This window comes from Idiotropiscis lumnitzeri, chromosome 1, assembly GCF_059441095.1.
Source record: "Idiotropiscis lumnitzeri isolate Australia: NSW breed Sydney's pygmy pipehorse chromosome 1, RoL_Ilum_1.0, whole genome shotgun sequence".
Lineage (NCBI taxonomy): Eukaryota > Metazoa > Chordata > Actinopteri > Syngnathiformes > Syngnathidae > Idiotropiscis > Idiotropiscis lumnitzeri.
Genome location: NC_142391.1, coordinates 2156590 through 2170018, shown reverse-complemented (window position 1 = coordinate 2170018; position 13429 = coordinate 2156590). Strand labels below are relative to the sequence as shown.

At 45.7% G+C, this 13429-nt stretch overlaps 1 protein-coding gene across 3 annotated transcripts in view; it reads right to left on the bottom strand.

Moving 5' to 3' along the window:
• syne1b (spectrin repeat containing, nuclear envelope 1b) overlaps nt 1–9543 on the bottom strand; it is a 124230-nt gene extending 114687 nt beyond the window's left edge. For all 3 annotated transcript variants that reach the window (XM_088310156.1, XM_088310160.1, XM_088310158.1), the window contains exons 1-4: nt 9197–9543; nt 6667–6728; nt 3033–3128; nt 2467–2550 (exon numbers count right to left, since the gene is read on the bottom strand). In XM_088310156.1, coding sequence (XP_088166282.1) covers nt 2467–2550; nt 3033–3128; nt 6667–6728; nt 9197–9272 — 318 coding nt within the window. In that variant the 5' untranslated portion in view covers nt 9273–9543. The remainder of the gene's footprint in view (nt 1–2466; nt 2551–3032; nt 3129–6666; nt 6729–9196) is intronic.
• Between the last annotated feature and the right edge of the window lie 3886 nt (nt 9544–13429).

The window sequence follows — 13429 nt, the reverse complement described above, 5'->3', positions numbered from 1 at the left end:
ACGACCAAGCGTGTTAAAAAAAAAAAAAAAGTATCTTTGACGTCTTTAGCCGTCAATGGCAGTAAATGAGTTAATACCAAGCTTCAAAGTTGAAAGTCTGGTGGGCAAGACAAACAATCTGCATGTAATCGACGCAAGCTAGCAGCTCAGCTGATCCTGTTAGCATATGCTAAGTTAGTTAGCATTGAGAAAACACGATTTGCATTCAAAGAGTGTGTGATTGTAAACTTTGGACAGTGAGAACATCATCCCCGGGATTTTAGACCTAACACCTGACATCCTGGGTCATCAATCGTGTTCGTCGAGGGCCGATGTCCTGCCCGTTTTCTATCTCTCCCTGCGGCAACACACTCGATTCAAACGATCAGAAAATCAGCAGGATCTGCAGAAGCTCGATAACGATGCTGATCATTTGAATCAGGTCTGTTGCAGCAGGGAGAGATGAAAACAGGAAGAACACCAGAAGGAACAGGATTGAAAACCTGTGCTCTACATTGAGTTACAGTATTGTTGCACTGAGAGATGCTAGTTTGTTCGGACGCTAACAAATTGTTCCTTTTCAAGGAGGAAAAGCAGATGTAAGAACAGCAAAACGTAAATTGGAGAACATATTAAATGGACATTTGAGGTCAAAGAGAAATTCTAATCGAGTGTATACAAATAATTGAACCTCCTGAGTTCCTGTCCACCCATCAATTGTGCAATTCAACCCAATCATTCTTTTGTGAGCTGTCTATTTCCGAATATTGGCGTGTGACTCAGCTATTTTGAATTGCAATGTGTCTGCTGCATGCTCCACATATACGGATCAGCAAGTGCCGACTCCCCTCGAGCAAATAAAATCCATGCCTTGACAGTCTCTATTGGGGCAAAAAAAATAGTTTGGCTTTGACGTGATAGAATTTCAGTTGAGTTGACTCTGGAACTTCATCCAGCCTCGCTGCCAACTCATGGCAAGACGAGAAACTTGCTACGTGGGTGATTATTACGTTAGCCCCACTGTGATGTCACAATTAGGAAATATTCGGAACTCCTCACCCGCCGTCACACTTACCGAAATGCTCAACTTAACATTTACTTGGTTGTTTAATTTCACCAATGATGGCTGGTCAGCCATGCGAGGGACCCAAATATTGCGATTCAGTAAGTATTCCCACTAACGGACCTCTGTCAACGGAAATTCCCTCACCCGGAAAAAAAACGTATACATTCAATTTTCTACTACTATATTCCATTAACGATCGATTCCTCACAAGGGAAATTCTGATATCCAGAACCCGGAAGCCAAAGCCAAGCTCGCAGTTGCAAAACTCAAGCAGTTCCCGCTCCAAGCAACGGAAAAACTTGGACCCTGATCGGATCCAAAACGGCGACTTCTTTGGTACTGAAATTGCGAAATATTTAAAATATTTCAAATTCAGTCATTTACATTTACGTCTGTAGAACATGGCATCCAAACGAAGAAGAACGGTCATGACCGCGGAAGAGAGAGTGCAATGCATCCGATGAAGCGAAGGGGGATACAAAGTAAAAAAAACAAGAAATCGATGGCGGCTCAGTACGATTCCGGCAGTTTACCTGCACAGAGGAAATTGCTTGCGGCTTGACAGACAAAGTACAGCGGCGTAAAGTAACGTGTTGTGGAATGCTTAAACTGTTCTCATCCTAAAAACTTGCCGCTAACTGGACCGCTAATTAGAGAGAAGGCTAGCTCAATAGCGCCATCTAGAGGACTTCCAAGAGTCCCGCGGCTGGCTTCAAAAGTTGCACGTCAGCTGAGCAAGGCAGTCTTGTGTGGTGAGGGAGCTGGATGAAAAAGCTATTAAAAAAAAATTGGTATTTTGTTAATATACTTGCACACCCATACAGGATGTAAGATAAGATAAGATGTCCTTTATGAGTCCCACAATGGGGAAATTTGAGTTTTGCCATTGTCGTTTCCCATATAAGGAAATTCTGATTGGACAATGCAAATATGAGTCCGTACTAGAGAATAAAAAGATTGTGTTTTCATGATTCTGTCCCCTTTGAAGAGGAAAAAGCACAGCAAACATGACTTAGCATTTGGCTGAAAGATAGCAAAAAAAAAAAAGAATGAATGCTAAATGGGTTAGCGAATGTCATGCCGTCGTGCATGAATCGAAAAGAAAGCAAACAGTTGGCAATTGCGACTGACCGCTGATCCTTGATACCGACACGTGACGGGAGAAAGATCAAAACAAAATGTGTCTGTCCTCGGGCTGGAGAGTGGAAAAGTGGGACACGGCACGCTCGGCGCAGCCATAAAGGATTCCGAGATGAAGATTACGTAACAACGAGCTGCTCTCCTCTCTGAATGTTGACCGCATCGGCACTCAAGGCGCCTTGCAGACGCTGACAAATGATGTCAGCCCTTTTTTGCCGCCACTGCTTTGGTCTGCCGCGAGAGGTCATTTATCGCCAGTTAAAGGAACCCCAAATGCTTACCTTCCTGCCCTCCAGGAATTTGAGCGCAGTGCCGATGTTGGAAACCCAGTGGATCCTCTTGAGTTGGCGGCCTTGCTCAGCGGGCTGGTGAAGTCCCGAGAGTACATTGTCAAGAAACACTTCTCAAAAGTTTGAACGTCACCAAACAACAATTAGCAGAGCTGGGCGGTCCGTTATTACATACATATATGTTTTCAAAAATGTAGTCCCAGCCTCCCAAAGACGTATTTATACGTCTTAGCCTTTTTTTTTTTTTTTTTGCTTCATAGCTCCGTTGTTTTACAGCATTAGAACACAATATTCTGTGGGCCGCACAAAATCAGTCAAAATCCAGAAAAACGCTGGAATTGAGGGGTTTCCTCGAGTGAACATTTCTGGGATTAAATGACTTAAAAGTAGCGGTATATGGTTTCACAAATCGAAAAGGAAAATCAATTCAAATCGATATATTGATTTTTGTCTAAACCTAGCCACATTTCTTATTGGGACAGACACTGGGGCTAGTTCTGAGGTTTTACCCATGTATAGAATAAAAAACTGCTGAAAAATTCCAAAAGTCTACTTACAAGCCTTTGACCCGACAGCACTTCCAACAGAGCCAAGAGCTTCACCCCATCTTTAATGTCCTCGAAAAGATCGTTGACTTCTAGCGGCGGCTTATGCTGCAAGACAAGACAACAAGATCACAAACCGGACTATCCTCGATGGGAGCCCAATGTTGCAGCCGGGACGTTCTTGTCAGCGTTTGGTCGACTAATCACAAGGACCCAGTTAGAACTGGGGGCGTTCCCAACACGACAGTGTCCCGCAGTGGGCCTTGGTGACAGATTTATGCCACAATTACGTAAGCGTAATGTAATACCTCGTACGAATTTTTTTTTGTGTGCGTACAAAAATACACCCTCCGAGTGTACGCACAAAATAGGTTTTACACTTACGGCTTCTCTCTCCTCTACGCGTACTGTGCCACAATTCTTAACCAATCAGGAGTCGGACACTGGAGTTGATTCTGATTGGCTGTTCACTGTCCAATCGTAACTCAGAGGTGGGGTAAAAAAAAAAAAAAGAATGGCAAAAAAACAACGACCATGGCGCCATCTAATGATGAAGACGCAAATGCACAACTCCGAGAGGTGATTTTTTATTATTCAAAAATACACACAAATAAAACAGAAAAACATTTGTAGAAGCACAAAGGGACAATAATGTTAAGCCAACCAAAGATATTTGCAAGAAATATTTGTGAATTATGACTAAAACAATGAGAACAGCGTATTAGAATGCAGAGGACCCTCCTATCGACTGTTTTTTAAATGACGCTGACGTCGTTGTGGCATAAATCTAACGCCATAGAGAACAGGTGACACCGGACGTGACGTTCCCGTAATCAGCATTAAAAAAAAAAATGTAAAGGACATCGCGATGCCAATCCCTCGCCAGCGCGGAGAAGCCCGACCGACTGCTGCTCATGACAAACAAGCTGGCGAGCAACGAACGCCCCAGGCCTCCCCGCGGCCGCAAAGATGGTGCCGTTCCCTCGGCGATGGCTCGACGCCCGCTCTTGGGTTTGTCTAACCCTCCCGCTCGCTGTCTCCACATTTCACGTGGGCACGCTAAAAGAGACGCGAGAATTTATTCAGTGGCGCTAAGCTTTAATAATCGGCGTCGTTCACCAGACATCTCAGCACTCAGTTGGCCGGCGATGTTGGGCGAAGGGTGTGAAGACGTCTGCTTGAGAGTTCTGCACAATGGCCTCAGGGCGGCAAATCCGGAATTAGCATGTGGCATTTTCTGGAGCGCTTCTCCTCATTATCGTCGCTGGTGAGCTGGAACCTATCCTAGCTGACTTTGGGCGAGAGAGAGAGGGCAATACACCCTGGACGGGTTGCCGGTTGACTTACACGACCACCCAAGTAAAAAAAAAAGGATCTTTGACGTATTTATCCGTCAATGGTAGTGAATGAGTTGAAAAGACAAAAAAAAAAAAATCTTATTTCACGGCAAACTCATTAACGACCGTTTTCGACACAGATTTGTCGTTTGCCCGACATTCCAAATCTCCCCATTGTGGGACTATTAAAGGACATCTTTATCTTCATTTTAAGAGCAGTTTGACTGATTTTTCAACACCCACGGAATCTAAGCAGCAAATCTAACGAAAGAAAACGTAGACTCTGCACTTTGAATCTTGTTTTTGAATCTTTTTCTGTTCTTTTGTAATCAGCAAAAGAAGAACAAGGATTAGTTTTAGGGGGGTTTTTTGGGGGGGGGCAAAAACAGAAAAAAAAACAGGCTTCTTGAGAAAAGAAACATGTCAAGCAGAACAATAACTTTCACGGGAATATTTTTAGGTTCTGTGACATCTCAAACTATATTTAAAAAAAACACTGAGAAAGAGCCTTTTTGACAGCAAAATATATATATATATGTTTTTAAATTTGTTTTTTTTCCCAATAGCTGAAGGAGGAAAATGTGTGGATTTGATTGTAGATATCCTTGCAAGGTCATTTTCATTCCATTTTTCTCCGGAAGTCGCAATCTAAGCACACTATAATGAGGGTCAGACCATAAGAAGCCAAGACCTCGTCAGTTCGACGGCTGCTCTTCCTCCCGTCTTGGAAAAAATAATTAAGAATCGAGTCACCACTGGAAGGACGTCTGTATGGAAAAAAAATTGCGGGAAGCGACAAAAAAGGTGCTAAGTCAGTCAAAGTGAGAGGAAACAGATACAAAGAGACAAGCGGAAAATGGAGGCGGCGGAGGAAATGGAAATTGGATAACACGAGTTTTCATTTTTTAACCATCCACCCCCCGAAGGTTTTAATTTCATTGCAGGGGTGTACAATTCCTACTCACAATTTCTCCCGCAGAACATAACGAAAACTAGTTGATAACCACGCGCCTCACTGCGATATCGAAACTTTCTCCCATTACCAAAGACGGAATAAAACGTAAATGAGCTTTTCTATGACGCAGCATCATTTCATTGCGATTAAGTATGCAAGCAGCAGCGCACCCCGGACACCGCGAGCCATTTCTAATGAGCTCTGGCTTCACGTTCTTCAACTTGAACAAGCGTCGGCACCACAAGCCCAAAACCAGACAATTCTATTCACTCTCTCTGGTGTTATTTAACGGTCATACATAAAGTGAGGCAGCCTGCACAAACAGTAGGCGCTATTTTGGAAGTGAATCGACGACAGCCTACGGGGAAATGTCCTCGCCCCGTTGTTCTCCATCTGCATCACCGTGCACGTCCTCGCTCACAACATACACCAGACAAAAAAAAAATCAGCACAGTCTGGTACAGCCGGCATATGTGCGCGAGGGTACTCGTCGTCCGAGTTTGTTTAAAAAAAGAAAAAAATAAACTCCAGTCACGATTCATTCTGTCTCACGTCGTGACCTTTAAGTCCAAAGGGGCGGATCCTCACATTGGCATAACAAAAAAAAAAATCGGTTAGCCACGATGGCGCCATCATTAGCGCCGATTCCAGTGGAGGAAAAGTTCCGCTCTGGAGTCTTCTGCGTGGAGAGTAGTGATAGACGGATATGCTTTTTTTCAGGGCCGATGCCGATACCGATTATTAGCAGTCACAGAGGCCGATAACCGATATTTGAAGCCGATATTTATTTGTCGAAAAAAAATTGGAAAAATAAAAACTTGAGTTTATACGCCTTTAAGCACTTTGGTGATTTACAACATATTAAAACGTTTTTTAGATGTTGGAAAATAAACAACTTTGTTGTAAAAGTCTAACAGAAAGGGCATGAAGTTACCAGGCTCAGTTGCATGTCTTGTGGTAGAAAACAAACCTCTCTTTAAAGTTTCAGTCCAGTTGAAAATCACAAGTTAGCTACCTGGAAAAAGCCATCGTCTACACCCCGCCTAGCAAAGAAATAAATAAATTGCGCCCTGTCCTCCCCCAACCCCCGCCCGCCACCATGGACTGGATGTGCAATTACACTTTATTGTAAAAAAAAAAAAAAAAAAAAAAAAAGCATGTTCCCCAGGGTCTCACGCACACCCCTCAGCATCGCAGCGCCCCCCCCACCCCTGGGGGGCCCGCCCCACCCCTGGGGGGCCCGCCCCACTATTTGAGAAGCAGTGGTCTACAATCAGCATAAAAAAGGCTTTTGTGGGCCTGTCGCCAGCGGGTAGAAGGCGCAAGAATCAACGTCGATGAGTCTGACTCGTACCTTCGCCAAGTGAGAGTTGATCCATTTGGTGAAGGTTCTCTTCTGCACAGCTTCTTGCTCATCTGCAAAGAGAAGAACGAGACACGTTCATCACACGTGTTGTAATAAACTCTGTCTGGGCAACACGCCCCCCCCAAAAAAATGAAAAAAATAAATAAATAAATAAAATCCATCTTTGTGAACTCGGTGCTTGGTCCCCCCGTCCACCAACCACAGGAGGCTGGTTTTTTTTTTGGGTCCAAGGAATGTCAACAGGAAGGAAGTTTGTGAATAATTAAAGAGACAATCGAGCCGAGGTGCACTTTCCGGTGATCAAACCATCGTCCGACAGTCACATCGGAGTTTGACGAGATGTTATTTGTCAAACAGCATCCTCCATGAGAAAACCGCCATATTTTGGCCAAGTCTCGTCCGTTGACAACCTATACTGACCTCATCTTTTACGTCTGTTTGTCACGGTCGGTTCAGTCCGTGTCGGCGTTTGATTCTCGCGTTCAGGCCTGACCCAACAAACCGAATCAAGGGGTGGGAAACTAATCGGGTCAGATATTTTTATGACACATAAGAGGGGAACCGAATTGGGTCTCATCTCGTTACTACCCGTAGTGATGTCGTTTACGGTCAAACCGATAAAGGGATAGCGCAATCGTCGCAAGCGAACTATCCCAGAGTTTGTCCAGAACCGTATCGACAAACTAGTTGATCCGGTTGGGCTTAGAAAACGAATCGTGGGACCGCACAGAAGATGTGTTTGGTAAATCAACATTCCGTTTTGTCATTACCAGATTGGTCCATTTTTCAAGTGGTTCAGGATAGGATCTCTTTTGGCCACAATTGAAGCATTAACACGTTGACTGCCATTGACGCCTAAAGACGTCAAAGATGAGTTCACTGTTGGTTTGGTCAGCGTGAATTGATGGTCCGATCTGTAATTTTGTAGCACATCTTGAAGGACCCTGTAGGTCAGGTGTGGGCAAACTATGGCCCGGGGGCCACAGGCGGCCCGTTAAATGTTTTAATCCGGCCCGCCGAACTTGAAAAAATGTAACTGAATAAACCTTGTTCATGTTTTATTTTCTAAATACTGTGGTTTTTCAAGGACATATATATTGTTGTCATGCTTTTGTTCACTTTCATTTCAAATTAAATGTATTTTTTTTCTCCGCTGAGGTGAGGTGACCAAAACACTGCATCCATCTGCGCCTGGTCCGGCCCCTCTGTCAAATTTTAGAACCCAATGTGGCCCGCCAATCCAAACGTTTGCCCACCCCTGCTGTAGGTCATCATTAAAGGTCAAACCTGATCACTTCAACGGATCAATTGATTTGGTCAATTCCACAGTTCGGTCGTTAGGAGCCGTTTGCGGTCTTGCTACAGTCATGCGTTGTACTACACCTCGGCTCGAATTCCTCTGAGTTTTGGTATCTTTGCAGGCGTCCTTGCTCCTTGTCATCACCGTAAGGCAGGGGTCTTCAATCCTGTTCAGGAACAGGATTGAGGATCCCTGCCATAAGGCATGCTAGTTGCTCGTCTTTGCTTTTTGTTATCTGCTTTGGACTTGCGCCGTGGTCTCATTTAGTTTTATCATACCGGTTTGGCGGCACTTTTTACGACCCAGTTTTTTTTTTAATTGAACTGTTATTCAACTCATAGTTTGTAGCAAAGTCATCAACCCTTCCATGCCTATTTCTCTACTGACAGTCCTCATTAGGGTAGCGGATGAGCTGGAGTCCATCGCAGCTGACTTGGTGCAAGAGGTATGGTCCACCGTGGACTGATGGCCTGTCAATCCCAGTCTCGACAAACAACCATTCATGCCATTGCGTGTTTTTTTCAAATATGGAGCATGAGGACAACACTTCAACGGCGCACAGGAAGGCCAGAGCTGCGACTTTAAACTCAGCTCTGTGAGGCAGACGCGCTTCAAACACGAACTGAGCGCGCTGCTCCGACACCTGAAACCGGTGTGTCAGAAAATCCCGCCTGGAACCATTGTCAACTTGACGGCATCCCGCCGAAACATGCAAGTATCCTTCGAGACTCTCGCGTTTGCTGATGCTGTTTCCATCATCGTGGATAGCATGACACAGCTTTGTATCCCACTTCGAGCCACGGCACCGACGCGCAACCTCTCCGTCTGTCAGTCCGTCGTTTGTCCTCGCAAAGGTTAATTAGCTGTCAGTGAGCATTGCAGTAGCAACCCTGCAGCAGTGCCGAGCCGCTGTGCATACGCCGGTCTCAAAAAGAGGTCACGCCAGGAGATTAGCGGCAGCCTCCTTTGTGGTTCTATTAATGCAACCACAAGGCCCCTTGTGCATTATGCAGCAGCTTGTTTTTTTTTTTTTTTTCCCCCCCTCTACTCCAATCCTACCAACTCCTCTGTCTCGAGCTCACAAGACGCCAGTGCCGAGCACTCGGTTGACGATGCACACGGGACGCCCGCTGAAGCGTCAACAGATGCGGCGCTCATCCATCGGCCAATTAGAACGCACTTTTCTCTAATAGCATCACCGCAGAGAGGAGAACTTACCCCGCAGATACTGAAAGAATCCCGTCACCAGATTCAAGGAGGTCTTCCCGGCGCAAACGTCCTTGTAGTGAGCCATTCGACAGACCCATGTGTCAAAGGAGCAACATCCACAGTGGGTTCTCCGCCGCCCCCCGCCCCCCCGCCTACCCCCCGGTCCTCCCCCTCCCTTTCAAAAGCAGGAAGCTGCGCGGAAATGAGCTGGCCGGAGATGAATACGACCCCCCTCCCCTCTCCTGCCCTCTCACACTCACACATTCACATTCACACACTCCTGAATGGCTGATTTACAATCCCATCGTTCCCTTTCTGTCGCCGTGGCGATCCCATCCAGAGGAGCCATGGATGTGGATGAGCACAGCATCCTCCCCTCCGCCCCCCCGCCGCACCGCGGTGTCATCATCACGGCACAGTCAGAGGCTGGCTACACATCAGCGGCTCGGCCAATCGGCAGCGAGGAGGCAAGGAGGTAGGAGGTGATGATGATGATGTCACGTGCTTTGGCTAATCGTCCTCGACGGATGCATCTCACATTAGCAAATGAATGTCGTCCAAAAATAAAAATAACACACAAAAAAATGTATTCATTAAAACTTCAATATACAAATTGTTTGAATACAATTTTAGATCTGAAACCAAATTAATGTTGATTTTTCATTTACTTTTTCAAAACGGAAAGATTTAATTTTCATTTAGAATTCATATTAATAAAAAGCTATTGAAAATCCGGTTATTTAAATTAGATTTATTTATTTGTATTTTTATTTTCAAATGAGACATATACTTGAAAAATTCATATAAATTGATCGCATATTACGGCAGATTCTTTTAAATCATGTCGAAATGTTTTGGGAAAAGAAAAAAAGTACTAAATATGTTTTGTGATCAATATGACTTACACAATTAGGCTAACAAAATGATACACAATTTTAATTATAGATTAGTTAATTAATCATCACCATCATGCTTAACTCATTCACTACCAGCCGAGTAAAAAAAAAAAAATTAAAAATAAATAATGGATCTTGGACGTCTTTAGCCGTCAATGGTAGTAAATGAGTTCATGCAAAAATATATAAATATATTAATATATTTGTCATTTATATTACAAAATCATTTTGGCTCTTTTGCTAAAATCTTTATATACAATAAATCTATTAACACATTTTAATGAAGTATAAATATGGTAAAACTAATTATTTTTAATGTAGTCTATATTAATAATCAACCCTATTGGTGAATTCATAATGTGGAAATCTAAACGTTTTATTTATGACATACTTTTTCTGGAGGGAATGAATGACGTCCTTTTTTTTTTTTTTTTCATTTTAGCTGAATTGAACGAAACTGAAAACCACACAAAAAGCTCAATAATGAATTGAGGTAGCGGCTAGTCGACCATCTGCTCCCACTCTGCCATTGTGACAGCAACCCCGACAGACCATCGCGGGATTTGCCCCCTGTATTACATCCTCTGCTTATTCTCTCGTTAGTTAACGTCACTCTTGTGCATATAATCCAATCGGGGCAGATAGCGTTGGGGAAGAAAAGAAAAAATACAAAAAAACTCCTTTATTCTTTCAAGAACCACCACCAGTGAGCTAAAAGCTTTTCTGCTAAAAATAGATCAGAGCTGCTTGTTCTATTATTGGTTCTCTGGACGCAGATGACTGCAACTGGCCCAAGAAAACCATTTAAGTCAAAGATAAGAAGAAACGCCCCCAAATTCCTTCATGTGATTATTAAAGCATCATCTGGCAAACGGTGATAATACAAGAGAAGAGTGAAATTATCACATGACCAGAAAAAGCTGCTAAGTTAAAAAGTGGAATGTTATTAAAAAAAAAAAAAGTTGGATCATTATAGGTAAGAATAGATAAATAATCTACGTAAGTTCTTTGAGATAATAGAGTCGTACAATGACAGATAAAAGTTAGAAAAAAGAAAGTTGAAATTTATATAAGCGCTAATTAAATTGAATGCCTTACGATGATTATGACGATGATTTTTTTTTTTTTTTGGTTTTTGTTTTAAATGGTGGTTGTTTCTTCAGTTGGCGGCGCGCATAGACGCAGCGGCTAACGGCTCTCCCTCCCAGTGCTCCTTATTGCTTTTTATTTGTGTTTGCTTGGTCTTATTGGCACCAACTGAGGCACAGCATCGATATACCCGCCAGGTCATCGTGGACATTGGATATCGATGCGTAATAACCATCACAGAGGAATTTTGCTATGATCGCAAAATTCCTGACGAACTGGCGAGGCCGCCCGGCTCACCGTGGCTTGTCATCGGGACCGGGATGCGGCGCAGCCGACGGAGAGAGCGGAAGCAGAAGCGGGGGTGCAGGTCCGGTGTCTTGCTACGGCTGCGACGGCAGCCCCACAGGCAACCACTGCAGAGTCTCTACCTCACCAACGCCATAACCGTGGTCCATAAAATGGACGATCTGGGATTACAAATCCTGGGAAACCGCCATGTGCGAGACAGCAGTGTGATCGTCATCACGGAATCCTGGCTGCACGCCAACGTCCCCGACGCTAGCATCCAGCTAACTGGGCGCTCGCTACATCGCGCGGGTCGGACGAGGGACACCGGTAAGAGAAGGGGCGGGGGGCTCTGTGTTTACGTGCATGAAAACTGGTGCGGCAATGGCACGATCGTTGAGAAGCACTCTTCCCCCAACATCGAGTACATGTCCCTTAAATGCCGGCCTTATTTTCTCCCGAGGGAGCTAACGGTAGTGATCGTCACAGCTGTTTACATCCCTCCCGACGCTAACACTAGCACGGCGCTCTCGCTACTCGCGTGCGTCATCAATAAACATCAGCGAGCCCACCCTGATGGCGTCCACATAGTAGCGGGGGACTTTAATAAGGCCAACTTAAAGACCGTACTCCCAGAGTTCCACCAGCATGTCAAGTGCCCAACGAGGGGAGACAACACTCTCGACCATGTGTACTCGAACATCAAGCACGCATACAGGGCCCTCCCACTCGCTCCCCTCGGCCAGTCAGACCACCTGTCCTTGCAGCTCGCACCTGCGTACGCCCCTCTCAGGCGCAGATTCAGGCCCACCACAAAGACTGTGAAAACCTGGCGTGATGACGCCATGAGTGAATTACAGGACTGCTTTTAAGACACCAACTGGGACCTCTTTGATCATCAGGACCTTGATCTACATCAAGTTCTGCATGGAAACTGTGTCCCTAAACAGGACCATACGGACCTTCCCAAATGCGAAGCCCTGGATGTCCGGCCAGGTCCGCTCTCTCCTCAAGGCCCGTGACGCTGCCTTCAGGTCGGGCGACAAAGCCCAGTACAGGGTGGCTCATGCTGACCTGAGCAAAGGCATCAAGCTAGCCAAGGCAAACTACAAGAGGAGGCTGGAGTCCCACCTTGCCAGCAACACACCACGGGAGGTGTGGCTGGGTCTACGGAGCATCACCAACTTCCGTGGCAGCAGCACGACCTCTGTAGACCCGAGTGCATCGCTGGCAGAGGAGCTTAACTGCTTCTTCGCTCGCTTTGACTCGCCCCAACCGTCACACCCCCGCACTTCATGCCTCAACTCCCCCCCACTCACCGTTGAGGAACACGATGTGAGGTGCGCGCTCCTGGCCATTAACCCCAGGAAAGCTACTGGACCCGACGGAATACCAGGCAAGGTCCTCAGAGCATGTGCCCACCAACTGTCACATGTTTTCTGCAGGGTCTTCAACTGCTCCCGGGCTCAAGCAGTCATCCCCTCCTGCTTGAAAACTTCCACCATTATTCCTGTCCCCAAAAAGTCACCCGCAGTCCACCTGAATGACTACCGTCCTGTTGCTCTCACGCCAGTCATCATGAAGTGCTTCGAGAGGCTGGTTCTCCAGCACAACAGGGACTGCCTTCCTCCCACTCTGGACCTCTACCAGTTTGCATACCGGGCTAACAGATCCACTGAGGACGCCATCGACACTGCTCTGCACGTTGTGCTGGGCCACCTGGAACAACAGCAGAGCTATGCAAGAATGCTCTTTGTGGACTACAGCTCGGCATTCAACACGATCATCCCGGACATCCTCGTCGCCAAACTGGACATTCTCGGCCTCCCTGCCCTCACACGCATCTGGATTAAGGACTTTCTGACCAACAGACCCCAGACTGTGTTGCTCGGCCCCTACACGTCCTCCACCCGCACGCTGAGCACCGGTTCCCCTCAAGGATGCGTGCTGAGCCCTCTCCTATACGCCCTCT